Below are 21,670 nucleotides of genomic sequence, written 5' to 3'. Positions count from 1 at the left end.
CAACACTGTTTGACCCATGTGGCAGGCTGAATAATAGTCCCCCGCCTCCAAATATCTACATCTAATCCCTGGAACCGGTGAATATGACTTCATATGGCAAAAAGAGACTTTGCAGATATAACTGAACTACGGATTCTGGATGGAGAGATTTCCTGGATGGTCTGGATGGTCAAAATGGTGTGGGTACCTTCATAGGTAGGAAGAGAGAGAGTTGATGCAGAGAAAGAAGGTGAAGTGACAACGGAATCAAGAGGAGAAAGGTCTAACGAAGACACATGTCAAGGAATGAGGACAGGGACTTCTCAGGTGGTCCAGAAGCTAAGTTTCCACACTCCCAATGCAGAGGGCCAGGTCTGACCCCACACGCCGCACCTAACATGCACTCCACGGGGTGCTGTGGCTAAGACCTGTTGCAGCCAAATAAATAGATATTAAATATATATATATATAATTGTTAAAAAAGGAAAGAGGACAGCCTCCAGAAGCTGGAAAAGGCAAGGACACAGATTTCTCCACAGGGTTACCAGAAGGAAACAGTCCTGGGTGCATCTTGATTTTAGCCCCAGAACTCATTTTGAATTTCTGACTTCCAGGAGTGTAAGATAATTGCTATTATTGTTCAATCGCTAAGTCATGCCTTGCGGGGGACGACCCGTGAAGGGTTAAGTCTTGGGAGCTCCCTGGCAGGTATGCCGGGCCCTAGGACATGTGCCTAAGCTCCCTGTCCCGCCACCCTCAAGAATTTTTATAACCCTTAAGGCTCCAAGATGTTTGGTTTCGGCAACATTTCATAGAAGATAGATTATCTTATTGTGTATACTTCATAGAAGATAGATATTCTGATTGTGTTCTGTATACAATGGTAAGGGTCTGGTGATTGTATCCTGAGATTAAAAAACAACCTTGTGAGTGCCTTAAGTCACGTACTTTACCCTATATATACCGCAGCACAATAAAGCAAGGTATCAGCCATTTTAATCTGATCCTCTCAACCCCATCTTTTGTCTCTCTCTTATTTTCTTAGCTGGGACGCTCCGTTCTCTCCCTGTGCAGGTGCGACTCTTGTTTGTGCTGGCCGCGGCAATGCCTGACTCTGGGACCCCATGGACTGCAGCATGCCAGGCTCCCCTGTCCTTCACTATCTCGCCAAGTTTGCTCAAACTCATGTCCATCGAGTCAGTGATGCCATCCAACCATCTCATCCTCTGTCGTCCTCTTCTCCTCCCGCCTTCAGTCTCTCCCAGCATCACAGTCTTTTCCAATGAGTCAACTCTTCCCATGAGGTGGCCAAAGTATTGGAGTTTCAGCTTCAGCATCAGTCCTTCCAAAGAACACCCAGGACTGATTTCCTTTAGGATGGACTGGCTGGATCTCCTTGCAGTCCAAGGGACTCTCAAGAGTCTTCTCCAACCCCACAATTCAGCCCCAGAACTCACTTTGAATTTCTGACTTCCAGGACTGTAAGATAGTAAATCTATGTTATTTTAAGCCACTAAGTCTGTGGTAATTTGTCATGGCAACCACATAACATGACTGCATACCAGTCTGCAAGTTCAAGGTGTCCTGGGCAGAGCATGGAGGCTGTCCTACCTGGCTGTTATCCCCCTAAAAGAGGCTTCCGACCCCCGAGCAGAGTATTGTGAGAATCACAGGAAACACAGAGCAGAGTAGCCAGCTCAGGCACTGCTCAGCCAGTGTCTGCTCTCCCCTTTCTTCTCTTCACCTTCTCTCCTGTACGCGGTGGATGGCCACAAGGCTAGCTAACAAGTGTGTGCATCTCCTGTAAAAGAAAACACGGAAGGAAAGACAACTTCACCTTTGAGTTCAGGTTTATAAATTAAAGTGAGAGGAAAAGCAAGGCCAACTGTCAAGGTCTTGGAGGTCTTTGTTAATATGAACATGTCATGGTTATCTCAGAGAGCTGACCTTGATGGGAGTATTAGTTCTTACTTATGTCAAGGGGGAAAACACGTTTTTAATCTGTTTTCCTAGCAGGGAAATTCCATGGGGTTTTAAAAAGTCAAGATTATTACCAGAGCAATCAATGAATTCATTTGAACAATCGGTGTTTTGTCTGAAGTGAAAATTTCAAGCTGATGAAATTAAAGTGTGTTCAATTGGAAAATGTATCAAGGGAGGGAGGGAGGGAGGGAAGGAGGAAGGAGAAAGAGGGGGAAGGGGGAGGGGGAGAGGGCAGGGAAGGAGGGAGGGCTGATGCTGCTATGCGTCAATGTGACTGCATCACCAGAAGCCCAGATATCTCATTAAACAGTGTCTCTGGGTTTGTCTGTGAGAGTTTTCCACGTTGATGTATGGCAAAAACCATCAAAATACTGTAAAGCAATTATCCTTTAATTCAGTTCAGTTCAGCCACTCAGTCGTGTCCAACTCTGAGACCCCATGGACTGTTGCACACCAGGCTTCCCTGCCCATCACCAACTCCTGGAGCTTACTCAAACTCATGTCCATTGAGTTGGTGATGCCATCCAACCATTTCATCCTCTGTCATCCCCTTCTCCTCCTGTTCTCAGTCTTTCCCAGCATCAGGGTCTTTTCAAATGAGCCAGTTCTTCCCATCAGGTGGCCAAAGTATTGGAGTTTTCAGCTTCAGCATCAGTCCTTCCAATGAATATTCAGGACTGATTTCCTTAGGATGGACTGGCTTGATCTCCTTGCAGTCCAAGAGACTCTCAAGAGTCCTCTCCAACACCACAGTTCAAAAGCATCAATTCTTTGGTGCTCAGCTTTCTTTAGTCCAACTTTCACATCCATAAATGACTACCTGGAAAAACCATAGCTTTGACTAGATGGACCTTTGTAGGCGGCCTGAATTTATCTGGGTTTGCTGCCTACACTATCAATGCCCCCCTTTCCTCTGGCAGTGTAGACCTGAGTCGAGAAGACTAGAAAGTCGGGATCTTGGAGGGAAAGTCCCCTGACAGTGTGTGTTTTGACTTCATCACTAATTCTCAAAAGCTAAATTTTAGGGAGCTCTTCACATTTAGTCCTGCTCATTTCCAGCACTTGGAATGCTCCTCTTGCTTGTATCTCTGCTCTTAGAAAAGTGAGTGTACAACTTGGAGTCGGGCCCTGACCAGATGAATCCTTGTCACGTCTATCATCAGCCAAGGACTGGTGAACCCTGGGGCCCTGTTTCCCAGGAACACAATTTGTGCGGGTTCTTGACCTGGAAAACAGCCTCCCCAGTCTGAACAGAGGCAGCTGACTGCTTGGTTCTTGGGAGCGCACATGAAAGCTGGGACGTGCATTCTGTTGGAGCAGCGTGTTCTTTGGGTTTAATGAAGTGGTGATGTGTTCATGAGAGAGGTTGCAAGTTCAAGGCTGACATCACTCAGGTTCCACCCTCAGATAAGGAATCTAGGCCAGTGATTTGCTGGTTGCTTAACAGCACCAAGAGCTGCCTTAATGCAAGTCAAGCCTGGCAGTGCCAGACTTTTGATTTGGTTCAATTAATTATTTAGGGCCCAAAGTGGTTGTCCTTTCTAGTCCTAGTCCACATCTTATCTTTCGAGGGTCCTGGGGGGAATCCGTTTTCTTGTCCGGATGCTGAGGGCCAACCAGCACTTGCGCAGGGACCTGAGGCTCCCGCCTCGTACTCTGTTTGTTTTGGAGCTGCATCAAGCCAGCAGGATGGATCGCTCTACTTGAACTCTAAAGATGTCCTGACCTTCCTCCCAGCCCCACAGCTCTGATAAGTGAGTAGGCCTTGAGTCCGGAGACCCACAGACATACTTGAATGATTTTACACAAATCAGCAGGGCCATCTCCTGGGCGAGCTCAGAGCAGCTCCGGAAGGGCCACCGGCCAGCGACGCAGGCATGGCCAACAGAACCAACACCTCTGCCCCATACTACAGCTACGAATACTACCTGGACTACTTGGACCTCATGCCCGTGGATGAGAAGAAGCTAAGCGCCAACAAACGTGAGTCCTGAACTGGGGAAGCTGGCCGATTGGAGGCTGGGGGTTGGCACAGATGGCTTTTCTCCATTCACTTATGAATCCCAGGATATCACGGGAAAGCCAGAATGGGACTCTGAACTCGTAGATAGAAGGGAATGGAGGGTGTATCTATTATCTTCTGTACTAAGTTGGAAACTAGCCTCTTGAGAAACTAAGACACTTTGGGAGCAGGCTACACTGGTAAGACAGATTTCTCAATAGAGTTATATTTGTCTAGGGGTCCAATAACTAGATGAGTTTCTCCAAACTGTATAGATTTCGAGTTTTCCCATTGTCTCCATGTAGATGTGGGAGAGAGCTATGGTGTTCACTTCTAAGATGTGCGACTAATTCTTATTAAAAATACCGAGCGACGCTTCATCTTCATGGTCTCATGAAGGACCACCAGACAAGTTAACAGCCTTTTCTTCATCTTAACCTGCCCAGTCTTTATCTTGAAGTAACTCGGTAGCTTCTCAATAATCTTCTCTGATTATTCTAGTTACTCCGACCAGATAACAAGTCAGATGAGGAAATGAGCATAAAAAAAAACAAAACAAAAACAAAGTTCCAGGAACCCATCCTTTCTGCCTATCCTGAAGTCCCCCAGGTTTCAGGGACTTCACTACAATCACACAGTATGTCTGTCAAAAATTAATGTGTCCTTAGAAAGAACACAATGCTTCCCATATGAAAAAAAATAGTCTGTTACAAACCAGCTCAAAACTGAAATTCACTTCACTGGTGTTATTTAATAAAAGGAGGCAGAGCCCTGGCAGGGTCCTTGGGGAAAGTCCTATAGAATGTCTGGTTGGGAAGTGTTCCCTTTTCTATGTCATATCCACCTTCCAGAAGTGAAGGACTTCTGTTTCACGTTTGCTGAGGACTTCCTGTATTCCTGACACTGTAGCAAAACTTTTGGGGGGGACAATAGATTTGGTGTGTTTTCTGATACAAGCTAAAAACCCATGAAATGAAAATGCAGAGTTTTTTCACATGCAACTCACAATATGGAAGACATAGAGTAATAGGGAGAAAGTGGCAGATCTGAAATAAAAGCCCACTCACAGATATTATCAAAAGTTCAGAACTTCAAGATCCATGCTGACCTGGACAACATATAGATGTGCATTTAGGAAGGACTTTTTAAAATGAACACAAATTAAATAAAATTCTAGCTCAGCTTCTGACGTCTCACTTATCACCTGGGCTCTGAAGTTGATCCTCGCTACTTTGTGTTGGCAACTGTTAGCAACTTTAGGAGCTTAGAACACATGATCTCAATTTCTGCCCTCACCTGTTACCCACAGGTAACTTACATTTCTTGGGGAGAAGGCTGGTTTTCTCTAAATTGTGTGTGAGGTTTGAGATGTTCTTTTTTTTTTTTTTTGGCACTTTGAACTAGAGTCAGACATTTACAACCTGGGGAGCTAGATATGAGGTCAAATAAGTTCTTCCTCAAATTCCCAAACCCAATAACAATTATTTCAGTAAGGAATCTTGCCAGAGAGACCAGTCACTGTCCCCACCCTGGACAACCTAGATGTTGAGGACTTTTGACACTCACAGGGAGAAGCCAGGCTCTGTGTCCCTCCTATGAAAAGTAAGTATCCACTGGTATTTTTACAGAAAGTATTCAAGTTATACACCTTAGGGGACTGGCTAAATAACTCTCCCATATCTGCATACAGACTATAGAAAACGTGATATCTACAATTTGAAGAAACCCACCCAGCTTACTGGAACTCCAAACAAATACATTAAACTCTATTAAGAAATACATTTTAAGGGAATTCCCTGGTGGTCTAGTGGTTGGAACTGGATGCTTTCACTGCCCAGGGTCCAGGGTTCAATTCCTAGTCAGAGATATATGATCCCACAGGCCATGTGGTATGGCCAAAAATAAACAAACAAACAAATAAATAAAGTTTTAAGTCTCATTTATTAAGAAAACAGGGAATCCATCTTAAAAGAATATTCTGTCTCAAAAGTATCTTAGAAAGATACAGTGTATCACAAAAGTGTCTTAGAAAGTTAATTCTAAATTTATCACAAAGGCTGCCAAATACCATTTTATACCCAAGTCCTAGATATCAGGAATCTTTAATATCCACAGAGAGAGGTGCTTTTTCTGGGCTCCCTTATTCCTGTTTGTGTCTCACATATCCCAGGCTTCATGCCCTGATTTTAATTTCTATTGTCTCTGGGAAAGAAATTTGGGGCTAGGCAAAATTCCTCCCCTGCTGGGGTGTTTGCACCTTAAATAGGTTAATTGTCTTGTTTTTGTTGTTGTTTTCTGGGTGACCAGTCATGGGCCAGTGACTCTGTCGAGTCTAGGTACATGGACTCTAAGCCTGTTGGCTGTAATTCTCATCTGAACTGTGCCGCTTACTAGCTCTGTGTCTTGGGTAAGTAAGTTAGCGAGGCCAGGCCAGATTCAGGAGGAGGGAATTAGATGGGTTCTAGTGCAAGAAGGGTTAAAAATTGGAGGCAGAGGACCTCCCTGGAGGCCCAGTGGTTCTGACCTTGTGCTTCCGGGGCAGGGGGCAGGGGTTCACTCCCTGGGAAACTCAGATCCTGCATGCCGTGTGGCACAGCCAAAAATAAGCAAAACAAAAAATTGGAGGCAGTCTTTTTAGTTCACCGTAAACAAGAAAAATATGGCAGATGGCAAGATGTGCTCCAAAAAGTCAAATGGGAAACGTGGCTAGGAGAGCAGGGACCGAAGGGTGGAAGACGGCTGGTGAAGGCCTCACCTGTGGCCTGTGAAGAGGTGAGAAATTAAGTCTTGACGATGTCTTGGGAAGGAACCTATTAGGAACACCAAGGGCCAAGGCTCTGAAGCAGAGGAGTGCCTGGTATATTCCAGGAATGACAAAGAGACCGCAGTGGCTATTCCTTATATTTGGGGGAGCTACTTTTGAAAACTATCTTTTTCTCTTAAAATGGAAACCACTTTATTATTTCCTAAGTCAACACAACCCATCCATCAACAGGAAAAAAAAAAAAAAAAGAAATACGAGCTGCTGCTGCTGCTAAGTCACTTCAGTCGAGCCCGACTCTGTGCAACCCCATAGACAGCAGCCCACCAGCACCCTGCCACCCACCCCTGCCCAGTCCCTGGGATTCTCCACGCAAGAACACTGGAGTGGGTTGCCATTTCCTTCTCCAAAGCATGAAAGTGAAAAGTGAAAGTGAGTTCGCTCAGTCGTGTCCAACTCCTAGCGACCCCACTGACTGCAGCCTACCAGGCTCCTCTGTCCATGGGATTTTCCAGGCAAGAGTACTACAGTGTGTTGCCATTGCCTTCTCCAAGAAATACAAGCAATTGATATGAAAAGACAGTAACAGAAGAAGCTCAAAGGGCCAAGGAACAGGAGAAAATGCTCAGTGTCATCAGGGAAATGCACTGGGAAAGAACAAGTAGGTACCATTTCACAACCACTCAATCAGTGAGAGTTAAAAGGCTGATATTTGAAGTGTTGGGGTAGGAAGGACAGAAATCAGTACCGTTAAATGCAGTTGATAGGATGAAACTTGAGTTCACCATTTGGGAGAGCAGCTTGGCAAGAACCAAAATAAGTTACAGACGTTCACAAGGCAGAGTCCCCTTCCCGGTGTCCGCCTAGGGAAGTGGGTACATGTGTCTACCAGGATGCAGGTATCTCAGTGTTCACTGCAGCACTGTCTGACAGTCAGAAAGTGGAAATGGCCTAATATCCATCAACAGGAGACGGGATAAATGAATGATGGTTATGTTACTACAGGCATGCTTAGTCAGTCATGTCTGACTCTTGTGACCCCATGTACTATAGCCCGCCAGGTTCCTCTGTCCACAGGATTTTTCAGGCGAGAATACTGGAGTGGGTTACCATTTCCTCCTCCAGGGGATCTTCCCAACCAAGGGATCGAACCTGAGTCTCCTGTGTCTCCTGCAGGAGACGTTCTTCTTTTCATTGTTCTCTATTTAATCTTATGAATAATTTATTTTATACTTAGTAGCTTAGAGAGTCACTTTATGGGGACATTTTATTACACAAGAAAGAAAATGTAATGAATGTTTACACATATGATTCATTCATCCCAATATTTCAATCAGCAAGGTCAATTCGCAGGCATTGTGAATGTGCTATTGAATGTGTTATTACAACCACATTTAAAGATATATATAAAATATATTTTTATTTGTTTCCAGCTTTTTATTCATCTTATTTCTTTTACTTTCTTTTTTTTTTTTTTTTTTGGCCTCATCACGCAACATGTGGGATCTTAGTTCCCCAAGTAGGGATTGAACCTGGGCCCCCTGCAGTGGAGGATTGGAGTCCCAACCACCGGACAACCTTGCAAGATGTTCAAATGCCTTTTCTAAAGTTGGATATGCCCCTCAGTAGATGACTTCACGCTACCTCTCAGTGGAGGACAGAGGAGGCTGGCAGGCTGCAGTCCATGGGGTCGCAGAGTCAGACGCGACTGATCAACTGAACAACAGCAACTACTCAGAAGAATATCAGTGCCTAGCCAACCAGGGTGGTTCTGCGTCTGTGTCCTCATATGCACACAGGCGTGCACACACATGCGCTGAAGCACATGCACAAGCGTGCCTATCCAGCCACACGCAACTGGACTCCTATTCTGCGTGCTGTTTGTAACAACTCCTGCCTGGAGCTGCTGAGGGGAAACAGAACTGGCGCAGGATAGAGAACAGTTACATTCCTGTATATAAAAGAGGGGCTTCCCAGAGGTGTTTTGGGAAGAAGAATAGATCCTCCAGGGGACAAGTTCTTGCAGGCCAGCCTCGGAGGATCCCCATAAGCTGTGGGAAATCATGTAAAACAGTAAGCAGGGAAGAGACAAAGCGCACTTTGCTTGCTAAAAATATGGCTTTGGTGGATATATACATGTGAGGGTCGGTAGGGTAGTGGTCACATGCGGGCAGGAAACGGCCATGCGCTGAGGCTGGAGGCATAAAGTTGAAAAGGTCCTTGGGACTTCCCTGGCCGTCCAGTGACTAAGACTCCATGCTCTGAGTTTGATTCCTGGTCAGGGAACTAGGCCCCATATGCCACAATTAAGACCTGGTGCATCCAAATAAATACATATATATTTAAAAATAAATAGATATATATTTTTAAGATATCTACCCTTAGGTGTTGACAGCCTAGGCAGGAACAGTTGCATACATGAATAAGAGTGCCCTGGTATTATAGAATACCGTATGGAAATAGACGTATGTGGGACTCATGGAAGCTGATAACTTAATGTCACCCAGCTGGATAGTCACAGATCCCAGACCTCAATTCCGGCTGCCACGCCTCAGGACTCTTCCCAGGACACTTGTCATGATTAGGGGGCAGGTTCTCACCAGGATGTGGGATCCAGCAGAGCAGAAAGCTTTGTCCACCTGTCTGTCTGTCTGTCTCCCCACAGTTCAGAACAGTGCCGAGAACCCAGCAGGCACACACACCTGGTGAGGATTTCTTCTTGGCTTGTACATGGCCACCTTCTTGTCATGAGCTCAAAGGGCTCTTCCCTGGTGTAAATGGAGAAAGAGGTCTCTTTCTCTTCTTATAAAGGCACTAATCCCATCATGAGGGCCCCACCCTCATGACCTCTTCTAAACCTAATTAGCTCTCAAGGCCACACCTGCAAGTACTATCACCCTGGAGATTAGGGCTTCCACATGTTGGGGTGGTAGGGACACGACCATTCAGTCTATAGTGGTACCTTTGTCTTAGCCATCAGCTGAAGCAGATAGAGACAATTCACCATACACATTCTGTTTCCTAGATATATTTCAAATAAGAGCTGGCTGTATATGCTATTTTGTACCTTGCTCTTACTGACCTCACTATCTTTTGTTTCCCCATGTTGTGAAATATTCTTTCACATGAACCTTGTAAGTAGCTGCCTATTGTTCTAGAAACTGGTGTCTTTGAACTTATAGAACGCTTCCAGGATTTTGGTCTTATAAGCAATGGCCCCAGGGAGAGGACTTCTTCCACTGCTGTGTGTTAAGCGAAGAAGTCTTGCCTACTTTTGTCCTCAGTACTTGAATTCAAATAAGTTAGTTTGAAAAAAGGAAAAAAGAAAAAGCCAGGAACTTCCCTTGTGGTCCGGGGGTTGAGGCTCTTCCTGGCAATGCAGAGGACACAGGTTTGATCCCTGGTCCAGGAAGATCCCACATGCCCTGGGGCAACTAAGCCCGTGTGCCACAACTACTGAGCCTGTGCTTTGCAACAAGAGCAGCCACCGCAGTGAGAGGCCTGAGCATCCCAACTAGAGTAGCCCCTTGCTTGGTGCGACTAGAGAAATCCCACACCCAGCAGCAAAGACCCAGCACAGACACAAATAAATAAATTTAAAAGAGCCTAAAAATGCAAAACCAGAACTCTCCCTCATCCAAAGTCTGTGCTCCCATATCACTGTATCACTTTTGTTTCTTATAATGATCGGCAGAAGCAACATCAGGCTGTCTCAGGGATGCTCTGTTACTTGGCTTTGAAGGCAGAGGAAGGTAGGTGCGAGTCCAGGTGAGCTTGGAGAGAGGTCAGCCACAGAAAGCAGGTGACCTCCATTGCTGACAGATGCGACTTTCTCTCCTTGCCAGTTTCTCTGGGTTGGATTTCCATCCCAGTCAAACAAATCACAAACCATCACGCCCCAGGTCTGTGCACATGAATGACAGAAAGATGCTTTAGAGGGAAACAGAGAGGCAAAGCTCTCCCTCAGACCACCTCACCAGAAGGTCACCTGGGGCAGCAGGTTGACATGGCGAAGGCCAGATGGGGTTCGACTTATGTCAAATTGAGAAAAACACAAAATAGAAGGAAAAAATACCCGAGTTCATGTGTTAACCTAACAAGCAGGAAGGATTTTAAGATTTTTGTGTTCATACCCAGATGGTGCAATTTATTCCATCATGGTTGGATGGATAATTGGAAAGATCTCGGGATGCAGACACATTTTTATGAGCCTTCAACGCCGAGTTGAAGGCTGTGGGTTGCCCTTCCTCAGGGAAGGCTTGAAATCTGGTGTGTGATTCTGTTACAGGGACTTCACAAAGATTGTCACCCCTGTGATTTTTAGACATGGCTTCTGTTTCATGGAAATGTTAAGAATCTCCCCAACACTGTCAAAAAGGTGGAAAACAGAAATCCGTCTCCTGAGACCCTGCCTGAACAAACTGATTCCACACTTGATTCTGTTCCCTTTTCAGAGGCTAGGCTCTGGAGAGAAAAGAGACAATCTCATATTCCCATCTTACAGTGACAATACAGATAATGTTAATACGATGAGTCTCCAAATACTGGTTGAATGCTCCCTTGCAGGGAGTATCGAGGCGGATTGATTTCCCTTGGGTAGTGCCTGGCCTTACTGCTGTATTATTTACCTCTTAGGTCAGTATGCCTCCTTCCTTTAATTACCAGTTAGAAAGAATTTGTCATAGCCCACACCGACTTCTGCTGAGGCACTGCCTCTGGCAGCTTCAATAATAAGGCAGTCTGTTCATCTGCTTCTCCAACAGCTGGGAGAAGAAGAACAAAAACACATCACTAACCAATCTCTTCTGAACAATCACTAACCAATTTCTTCTGAACACAATGAATAGACTTTGGGGTAAAGACTGATTTCTATAAATCTTCTCTTCTGGCCAGAGCGATCAAGTGTGGGTTGTTGTGGCTGTTCAGTCACTCAGTCATGTCCAACTCTTTGCGACCCCATGGACTTCAGCATGCCAGGTTTCCCTGTCCTTCACTATTTCCCAGAGTTTGCGCAAACTCACGTCCGTCGAGTCGATGATGCTATTCATCTCTTTCAGTCGCAGCAAACAAGTTCAGGTTGCAACTTTTCCTTTTTTGGGTTGTGCTGGGTCTTCATGGTGGCACTTAGTTGCAGCATGCAGCTGGGCTTCTCTTGTTGAGGATCAGGGGCTCTAGAGCACCCAGGCTCTCTAGTTTCAGTGGGCTTAGTAGCCCTGCAAGTATGTGGGATCTTAGTTCCCCAATCAGGGATCCAATGCACATCCCTTGAAAGGTGGATTCTTAACCACTGGACCACCGGGGAAGTCCCAGAACTTTTATTATGATGTCTAAGCCTTCTGCAGACGGTCAGTTCCATGGGTACGATGTAAGCACTGAAAGGGATTTTTAAACAAAGATTGAGAATGTAATCTTGGAGCAAATTTCCCATCAAGCTAGCCTCATGTGGAGCTGTCGTACTTGAGTGAGTCCATGATTCCTCAAAACCTGCTTGGTACTCGTCCATTGGAACTGACTTTGGTGGCCCTGACACATTCTATGAAATATCCACAGTGATACATTATGTATTTCTTTGGAAGGTGGATTTGCTTCCAGTAAACAGTTTAAATCACCCATAAACCAATCAGGTGAATGAAATTAAGTGATTGGTACCATTTGGGTATTGAAAATAAGATATGATCTCAAAAAAAAAAAAAAGATGCTCTCATAAAGTGGCAAGATTGGTGTGTGTGTGTGTGTGTGTGTGTGTGTGTGTATCCTTGAAGGTAATTCCAAAAGAAGAATTTATAAATGTTTGATCAACACAGGTATTTTAGGAAATTTACAAGGCTCTACAGTAGAGAGGGCTTCCCTCGTAGCTCAGTCGGTAAAGAATCTGCCTGCCATGCAGGAGACCTGAGTTCAGTTCCCGGGTCAAGAAGACCCCCTGGAGAAGGAAATGGCAGCCCACTCCAGGATTCTTGCCTGGAGAAGTCCACGGACAGAGGAGCCCAGCAGGCTCTAGTCCATGGTGTCGAAAGAGGCGGACACGACTTAGCAACCAAACCACCACCACCACCACAGTAGAGAGGGGATGACTATTTTGAAGGTCAGCATTTATTTGGAATTGTCAGTTTTGGTATGTTCATTTAAGAAGTCATTTATTGATTTTTGTCCAGATTCAATGCAGAAAATTGGTTACTTTAATGGAGTACCAGATAAAACAGACTTTGATTTCTCTCTCATGTAAAAGTTTGCAGGGCAGAGTGGTAGGTCAGCTCTATGAAGTCTTCAAGGACTGGCTTTGTTTCAGCTCACACCTCTGTCATCCCTGGGATGTGTCCTCACCATCACGTTCCAATCCTGGCTATAGCCATCACATCCGTGTTCTGGGCAGCAAAATGGAGTAAGGGAATATGAAGGAATGCATGTGTTAGAAATCCAGCCATCTCCGCAGGACTCCTAGAAGCCGGCCTGCAAATGCTCCATTCACATCTCATTGGCCAGAACCTTGTCACATGACCATACTAACTGAAAGGGAGGCTGGGAAATACAGTCTTTATCTCAGGCAGCCATGTGCCTAGCTACAGGAGGGGTTCTATTACTATGGAAGCAGGTGAAGGATTGACAAGAACAATTACCTTTACGTTTACGTAGCTTACGTTTTAGGGCGCTTGAAGGAAGCAGCGACATCACGTGCCACAAAACCCTCTTAACAGAAATAATGATTTTAATTCTATGTACAGATCATTTCACAACCATCACATGAGGAAATCCTGCCATGGGCATTGTTTACGCATATTATTTTATTTAATTTGCATAACAGCCTATATAACACACACTATCATCCCCATTTAACTGATGAGGAAACAGATTTAGAGATGCAAAAATCTCAGATGGCTTGGGATCAAAAAGCTAGGAAATAGTCGTCAGAATTTGAACTCAAAATCGACCTCCTCCAGAGTCTAGGCTCTCAACCCCATTATTATCGCCCAGGAAGGGAAAAATCTTGCTGTTAACTTTCTCCTGGGACTCTGGAGAAGAGGGAAGGGAAGGGGAGTTTTCCATGACTGAACCAGTTTTATTGTCAAGCCAGTCTGGCGCTTCTTGTTGTAAAGACAAGCTCTGGGTTGTTTAAACATTTCCCACCCTGGAGAATGACAGCTCTTGCCCTTGTAACAAAATGTTCTTTCCAAGCACTTAGGCTGACCCTTTAGGAGGAAGAGGAAAAAACCCTATTTTCTTGGCTGCTTTTTCAAAAGCACATGATGAAAGAGAACGCCGTGCAGGAAACGGCTGGTGTCTGCTGCTCGCTCTTTTGGTCTGACAAAATTAAAATTTCACTTCTCAGAAGACTCTGTGTTCTGGAAGAGGTGTCATCTCATTTCCTGCTCAGCATCTGGAGATAATGACCAAGGGCTAGGACAGACAGAGTGAGCCTGGGAGACGGGAAAGGGCGTCTGAACTGCTCAATTTCTGATGCTGTTTTCTTCGACGCTCTGATGGAACTTATCTAGGTACCAAAGACCTCAAGTCCTGCATTTTTTTTAAAATGAAAGAAAAAGAGTGTTAGTGTCTGCAGAAATCTGAAACTTCCTTAAACATTAGAACTCCCAAACCATATTTTCTGAGAACATATATACTCTTACACTTTGAGGGTTAGACAATAAATTGTGACTCTTTAGGACAGAGTTGAATTAAAGCAGGTTCTGGGGAATAATACACAGTGAGCAGACAAGGAACACTTCGAAAGTCAGGGGCTTCTTTTGATTGACATATGCACACTACTATATATAAAATAGAAAACTAATAAGAACCTACTGTCTAGCACAGGGAAATCTATCCAATATTCTGTAACGGCCTATACAGGAAGAGAACTTGAGAAAGAGTGTATATTGTGTCTGATTCTTTGCGACCCCATGGACTGTAGCCTGCCAGGCTCCTCTGTCCTTGGAATTCTCCAGGCAAGAATACTGGAGTGTGTAGCCGTTCCCTTCTCCAGGGGATCTTCCCAACCCAGGGATTGAACCCAGGTTTCCTGCATTGCAGGCAGATTCTTTACCAGCCGAGCCACCAGGGAAGCCATGTGTATATGTATGTATGTATATAAGTATATATACATATATATATATATATAGAGAGAGAGAGAGAGAGAGAGATGACTCACTTTGCTGTACACCTGAAACTAACACAATATTTGGCTATGTTAGGAGCTTGCTTTGTTTGGGTTTTTATAGCTTTTTTTGCTTTCTGGAAGACAAGATGTTCCAGGCTCATTTTGTAGACTTATCCCAGATTGTGGATTTTTAAAAATTTTTTAAAAAAGAAGCTTAGTACAGACAGCAGCAAACTCATTTCCTGTTTTCCAGGAGCCCGTGCATCCCCTTTAACAGTGTGATGCTGCAGGGCAGGCCAGCCATTTCTCAGATCAGGGACAGAAAGCAGAGAGGGTGTGAGTCAGCCTGGGGGGCTCTGCAGTCCTTGCCTCTCTGCAGTGTGAGTGCCAACTTGCTGATACATTTCAAGGTGGTGGAGTCCATGAGGCCTTTTGCCAATACTGCATCTTTTCCTTATTACCTGTTTTTGACACTTTTAGGATTTAAAATCAACTCTTATAAGGTTTTGGTTTCTCCCTCTAGCTGTCTTGGGTCGTAGAGGGCAGAGGTAACAATTTTACTCAATAATTACCATTTACCCCACACATCTCTAATCATTCACCCATTCAGTTATTTGTTCATTTATTTACCCATTTATTAGCACTTTTTAACTTGAATACATCACAGAAATCTCTTTTGTTTGAACAGAACCCAACAGAAGGCAGGGCAGGACTAGTGCTGGTGATGTAGCAAGAGTGTCGAGGAGGATGCTGGTGGACAGATGCAGAATCCTAAAGGGGGCCAGCGATTTCTGGTGGGCGAGGTTGGCCTCCTCGGGGTCCTTAGCAGCTCCCAGCAAAGCCTGACTTGCATAGGCGCTTACCACATGCCTGTTGATTGCCATCCTTCAGTGGTTTCCTTGGGTCGTGCACGTGGGTGCCTAGCATATCCCAGTCTGGGGCATCTTGTCCTGGGGCGAGAGTGTGTCTGGGATAAGATAGTTGCAGAGACTAATTATGAACCCAGTATGCTTTCCTCGTGGCTCAGTGGTAAAGAATCTGCCCACAATGCAGGAGACATGGGCTTGATCCCCGGGTCAGGAAGATCCCCCGGAGAAGGAAACGGCAACCCACTCCAGTATTCTTGCCTGAAGAATCCCATGGACTGAGGAGCCTGGTGGGTCACAGTCCATGGGGTCACACAGAGTTGGACGCGACTTAGCTACTAAAACAATAATAATTCTGTGCCCAGAGCCATAGAAACAAACAAGAGAAACAAACACACTCCTACAGTTCCCTAGCAACTTGCTGAATGTTTTGACCTGGAGCCCTGGATAAAGGTACTTCCCAAACCGCCAGGTTCCACCAGGTTCTACCAGGGCCCAGAAGAGGCTGAGCATCCTTCTTGATTTTCCTGTGTGTTTTCACCTCCAGCCACTGATGCAGCCACAGTGGTGGCTGCAATGGTGCTTTTTCCTCCTGCCACAGCTCCCCAGCTGGCCCTGTGCCCCGAAAAGAGAGGGACCATCTCTTTTCACCTCCAGCAGCCTGGCTGGGGCACCTTGGGTAACATCTCCATAGCCTGGCCCTCTCCGGAGGAGGTTAGCAGCATTGTTTGGTGCATATCATTTTTCTAAGTCTCTGATCTTGGGGTCTTTGAAGCGGTCCCCAACTGGGCTGATCGCAGAAGGCTCCTGGTAGGGGCTGCAGTCCTCACAGGAGAGGGGAGGCTGTCCTGCCACATAAAATTGCTCACAGCACTTTCTTCTTCCTGGGAGGAAGGAAGAAGGGAAAACCCACTCTCTGAGCAACAGAAGCAGCCAAAAAATCAAGTCCGGGGTGGGGGGTAGGGGTGGCGTGGGAACAGTTTCATTTACTGGTTTTTCCCTCAGTCATCACCCTAAACTGACCCAGTGACTAGTTGCTCTGGGAAAAAGCCAGGTCCCTGCTGCCTCTTTCCTTCCCAAGGTTATCATCATTATTTCATTGTTATTATTATTTTGGCTGTGCTGGGTCTTCGTTGTGGCACAGTGCTCTCTACTTCTGGAGCAGGCTCGGTTGCCCTGTGGCATGTGAAATCTTAGTTCCCTGACCAGGGATTGTACCCATGTACCCTGCATTGAGTGTTGCTAGTGGTAAAGAACTGCCCGCCAAGGCAGGAGACGTATGAAACGCGGGTTCGATCCCTGGGTTGGAAAGATCCCCTGGAGGAGGGCATGGCACCCCACTCCAGCATCCTTGCCTGGAGAATCCCCACGGACAGAGGAGCCAGAAGGACCACAGTCCATGGGGCCACAGAGTCGGACACGACTGAAGTGACTCAGCACACAGGCATGCATACAGTGCACTGGAAGGCAGATTCTTAACCACTAGACCACCAGGGGAGCCCCTCAGGGTGATTATTGATGGGAAAATCTCACGGGTCACTTACTGAGAAGGCTCTCTCCTGGAGTCCCAGTTCCGCAGCACATGGGGACCGTGGGGCACGGGAGATCACACTGACATCGACATGTATGTCCCCACCCGCAGACTCGATCGCCATCGCCTTCTGGGTGAGCCTGGCAGCTTTCGTGGTTTTTCTCTTCCTCATCCTTCTCTACATGTCCTGGTCAGGCTCTCCACAGACGAGGTAAGGACGGGGGTGTGTGGCTAAACAGGGGGCCACTGTGTCCGAGGCAGAATACTCTTTGGCCATGAAAAGGAATAAAGCCTTTTGATTCATGCTACCTGGATGACCCTCAGAAACACTGTGCTAGTGAAGGAAGGCAGACACGAGTCACTGTGTGACTCTGCGGATGTGAAGTGTGGCAGAAGAGACAAACTCAGAGACAGAAGATTTAGTGGTTGCCCAGGGCTGGGGAGGAGCAAAGGAAGGCGACTGCTCAGGGGCAGGGGGTTTCTTTCAACGGTCGTGGTAATGGTCTCACTACAGGGAACAGACTAAAGATGGCTGGATTTTGCATTTTAGCTCTGGTATGTATAGAACATACCTCCGTTAAGCTGCTGCATATAATGAAGCCAAGGCGATCCTGTGCCAGTCAGGTCACCAGTTCACCAGGAAAGCGAAGACCCTCATCTACGGCCACCTGTTGTCAGATGCCTACTGTGTACCTCTGTGCTTCAGTTGGAGGCAATCCACACGTTCCAAGCAGTAATTAGAGCTGAGCTCACTAGACGTTCACTCCTGTGTTCATGCAGTTGGCCTCCCACACTCAATTTCCCTCGGCTTAATCCACCCAAGACAGCCACCACCGTCCCAAGAACGACGCTTCCAAGGGGCTCTATACCACCGGTCTCCCTGCCATAGCTGATGGGACCAGGGATGGGCAACTAACCCAGAGAGGGTGACTGAGGGCTAGCCATCGCCCTTGGAAATGTGCGGCCTGGCAGGATAATAGCTGGGCTCAGGAGGCACTGATGTGTCCAGAGGAAGACCTGGGGGGTGGGGGTGGGGGTTGGGGTGGCGGGCTGAGCCCCTATTCTGGACCAAGTCGTGGGGACTGGGAACCAGGAGTCGGCACAGGAAGCTGGGGGCAGGGAGAGGTGAGCAGAGCTGTTCTGAGAGGAAGGGAAGAGTAGTCTCCAAGCCTTTGAGGGAACCAGAGGGCAGCCCCTGTGCCTGGGGGTGGGGGTAGGGGCTCACAGCCGGGCCCCTGAGGATCTGAAGATGGATAGGCTTGCCTCGGGGGTTGAGGGGGTGCTCTATTTCTTCTAGCCCCTCCCCCACCTGCCCGTCCAGAGTGTCTCACCCACCAGGTCGTTCAGGGCCCCTCGGTCACATGTGGGAGGCGTGGGAGGCAGGGACCAGTTTTGGAGCAGAGAGGAGACCTAGTCCTTTAGCTTTCAGAGCTCACACTGAAGCTAAGCAGGTTCTCACCCTCAAGAGACATCCTGATGGACCAGCCCAAGAAATCGCCTCTGTCTTCTTACTCTTCTGAGGTGACCTGGAGCCAGCCCTGTGCTAAGGACCACCAGCTCCTGTCCCAGCGGAGGGTTCCAAGGTCCAGTGGGCACATGGGGGTCTCTCCCATCTCCTGAGCTACGATTTGACAACAGGACAAAACGAGGATGCTGTTCCCCGCCCCCCACCCCTGACCGGCCACGTGGCTTGCTAAACAAAACACTCTCCAGGGACTTCATGACAGACAAGGAATGCTCCCTGTTGTAGACACGTGTTCCCGGAAAAAAACTCACTCAGAAGGACAATGCAGATAGTGGAGTGCAGTTTATTACACCCGCGGGCCCAAGGCAGAGTCTCCTCTTAGCCAAGGACCCCGACCAGTTTTTGTGAAAACCTTATATACCCTAAGTGTATGTGCCCAAACCCACCTCCCCAAATTCCCTGAAACTAGTCTGAACAAAGGAAAAGAAAGATACAATCAAAGTTAACCCGTGATTCATATGCCTTAAGCCTAGGTAGTTAACAGTGGACAATTATCAATAGGCCTGTGGTCATACCCCAATAAGCATAATAAAATGTATGATTCTACTCAGTTACACAGATACTTAGGGTACTCTTTCAGGCGATGGAGAGCCCTGGGGCTCTTCCTTCCGGAGGCCTGGTTTCCCAGTTGGCATGTCTTTTCCAGAGATACTGGGCATATAGCTCAAAGTCCAGTCAGGCCTAAGATGGGAGTCCTGCTTTCAAGATAAAGCCTGTTCTGTCTGCTTCCTCCTTCACTCAGGGAGGGCCAATGGGTCCTAAGTCAGATTTCAGAAAGAGAATACTGAGTTGCTTCCCAAAGAGGCATTCTTCCCATGCTGAAACCAAACAAAAACTATTTAACAAAAAAGATCGTGCTAGCGTCGTCTGAGTCCCTCTGGAAGGAGGCCCTGCTTCCCTGCGCTCCCCTTCCTGACCCTCTTCATTCACGTTATAGTTGTAACCACATGTGGCCTAGCTCTCTAGCTCAGACACCCATCAATTCATGGTCTCCTCTCACGCTGACGCCACGAGGCAGTTGTTACTGTCATCCCGTTTCACTGATGGAACCGAAGGCAGGTGGCCTGCCCACCGCCCCGGCACCTCAAGGGCAGGAGGGTCCATCCAGGGAGAACGTGTCTCTGGCTGGGACACGAGTTGGCTTGAGGCACAGACAAGATGAGCTGCACTCAACCATGTGGGTGGATGGAAGGTTGACCAGATACCCCTCCGTCCCCCTGCCCCCCCAGCTGTGAATGGACACACCGGGTCAGCGGAAGGGCCCCGACGTCAAGGTCACCATGGAGCACTTCCTCGTCTCTTCTATTTCTCGACCGAGGTAACCTCGGTGAGCCAAGCTGACCCCCACCCCACCCCCGGGCCTGCTCCCCCGGCAGAGGGGCTCTGGCCTGGGGAGAACTTCCTCCTTAGGCTTTGGCCAGGCAGGAGGTCCCCAGGAAGGACTCTTCCCTTGGAGGCTTGGATGTCTTCTCCCATCTGCTCTGTCCACAGGAACGCCACCCAGGATCCCCCAACATGTCCCTGGAGTCTTGGCCTCAACCTCCCGCTCTACGTCTGGAGGCAACCCCAGCACCCCAGGCCCCCCCCAGGGGACCCTGCAGCCTCCACCGAGCTCGGTCGAGGAACCAGACGCCGGAGCATCCCGGCCTGTCCAGCAGCTGCAACGAGAGAGACCCTCCACCTCGGCGCCCCCAGGACTACCCTGCTCTCCTCTGGGAACTGGCCCTCGGTGGGGACCTACAGGGCACCAGCTGACGTCAGCAACACGCCCAGTGAGCCTCCCCTGTAGACAGAACCTCTCGATGGGAGAACCAACACCCCATACCTACGTGCCCTCTGAAAGCCTGTTTATGTAGCAGGACAGGCAAGTGGGTCAAGAATGACTCCACCAGGGGGCACGTGTAAGCATTTATCCTGGGCTGACAGCCAGACCCAGCCAACCGAGGGAAATAGGCACAAATACTGCTCCTTTTTATTTAGTGCACTCACCACTTACGTTTGCGTTGAGGACAGAAAAATAAAATACATATGAATGAAAATGAAAATGTATTCACTAATCTTTACTATGTCACCTTTTAGTTTCAGCTACTACTTCTGCAAGATTCTTTTTATAACTGACTCATTCACCTGGCTGATCTGTGCCTCTTTTAGGGCACCTGGGAAGGGCCTGCCAGGTTCCCCTCCACGCCCCCGCAGCACCCAGCCGGCCAGGCTTGCTGACTGTGGTCAAGGGACCCAAGCCACACCTTCCATGCAGCCGGGTCCAGCCGGCAGGGCCTGAGCCCAGGTGGCAGGAGGGTCCCGTGCTGGGTGTGACTTCATGTGACCTGAGACCCCCGAAGGACCTAGTTCTCTAGGGCCTGAGTTTCCTCCAGGCAAATTGTCCGGAGCCAGCATCACACCATGAAGCCCACAAACCCCACCCCACCCCATCCCACGTGACTGAAAAATAATTCTGCCAGGTAAGGGCCAGGCTCGGCCGGCCAGACCCAGGGGCAGTGGGTTAGAAGGGAAGATGGGGAAAGGGACACTGATGGGCTCCAGAGATGCACAAAGGGAGAAAGGACCACATGGCCTTTCCAACTTGAATCTAAACATAGCATTCTGGCTTCAGAATATTCTAAGAACACCACCGTGGGTATTTTGCAGGGGAAGGAATAGGAGAAGTGAACACTCCTTGCCTTCTAGGTGATCAGCCTGACTTGTAGGAAGGGGATAAATGCACAGAGCATTACTCCTGTCTTGTTAAGAACTTTCAGTCAGTCAGTCAGTTCAGTTTCTCAGTCGTGTCCGACTCTTTGCGACCCCATGAATCGCAGCACGCCAGGCCTCCCTGTCCATCACCAACTCCTGGAGTTCACCCAAACCCATGTCCATTGAGTCCGGGATGCCATCCAGCCGTCTCATCCTTGGTCGTCCCCTTCTCCTCCT

General features: G+C 47.6%; 1 protein-coding gene across 1 annotated transcript; it reads left to right on the top strand.

Annotated features, from left to right (window-relative positions):
* The first annotated feature begins 3,396 nt into the window (after nucleotides 1-3,396).
* MRAP (melanocortin 2 receptor accessory protein) lies at nucleotides 3,397-20,778 on the top strand. Its single transcript, XM_069549400.1, has 3 exons — nucleotides 3,397-3,945; nucleotides 17,326-17,425; nucleotides 20,231-20,778. The coding sequence occupies exons 1-3, from the start codon at nucleotides 3,840-3,842 to the stop codon at nucleotides 20,526-20,528; spliced, it is 504 nt and encodes a 167-aa protein (XP_069405501.1). The 5' UTR covers nucleotides 3,397-3,839; the 3' UTR covers nucleotides 20,529-20,778.
* The last annotated feature ends 892 nt before the right edge of the window (nucleotides 20,779-21,670 follow it).

Source organism: Ovis canadensis, chromosome 1 (assembly GCF_042477335.2).
Source record: "Ovis canadensis isolate MfBH-ARS-UI-01 breed Bighorn chromosome 1, ARS-UI_OviCan_v2, whole genome shotgun sequence".
NCBI classification, from domain to species: domain Eukaryota; kingdom Metazoa; phylum Chordata; class Mammalia; order Artiodactyla; family Bovidae; genus Ovis; species Ovis canadensis.
Note: the sequence above shows the minus strand (reverse complement) of the source record. Positions and strands in the feature narration are given on the sequence as shown.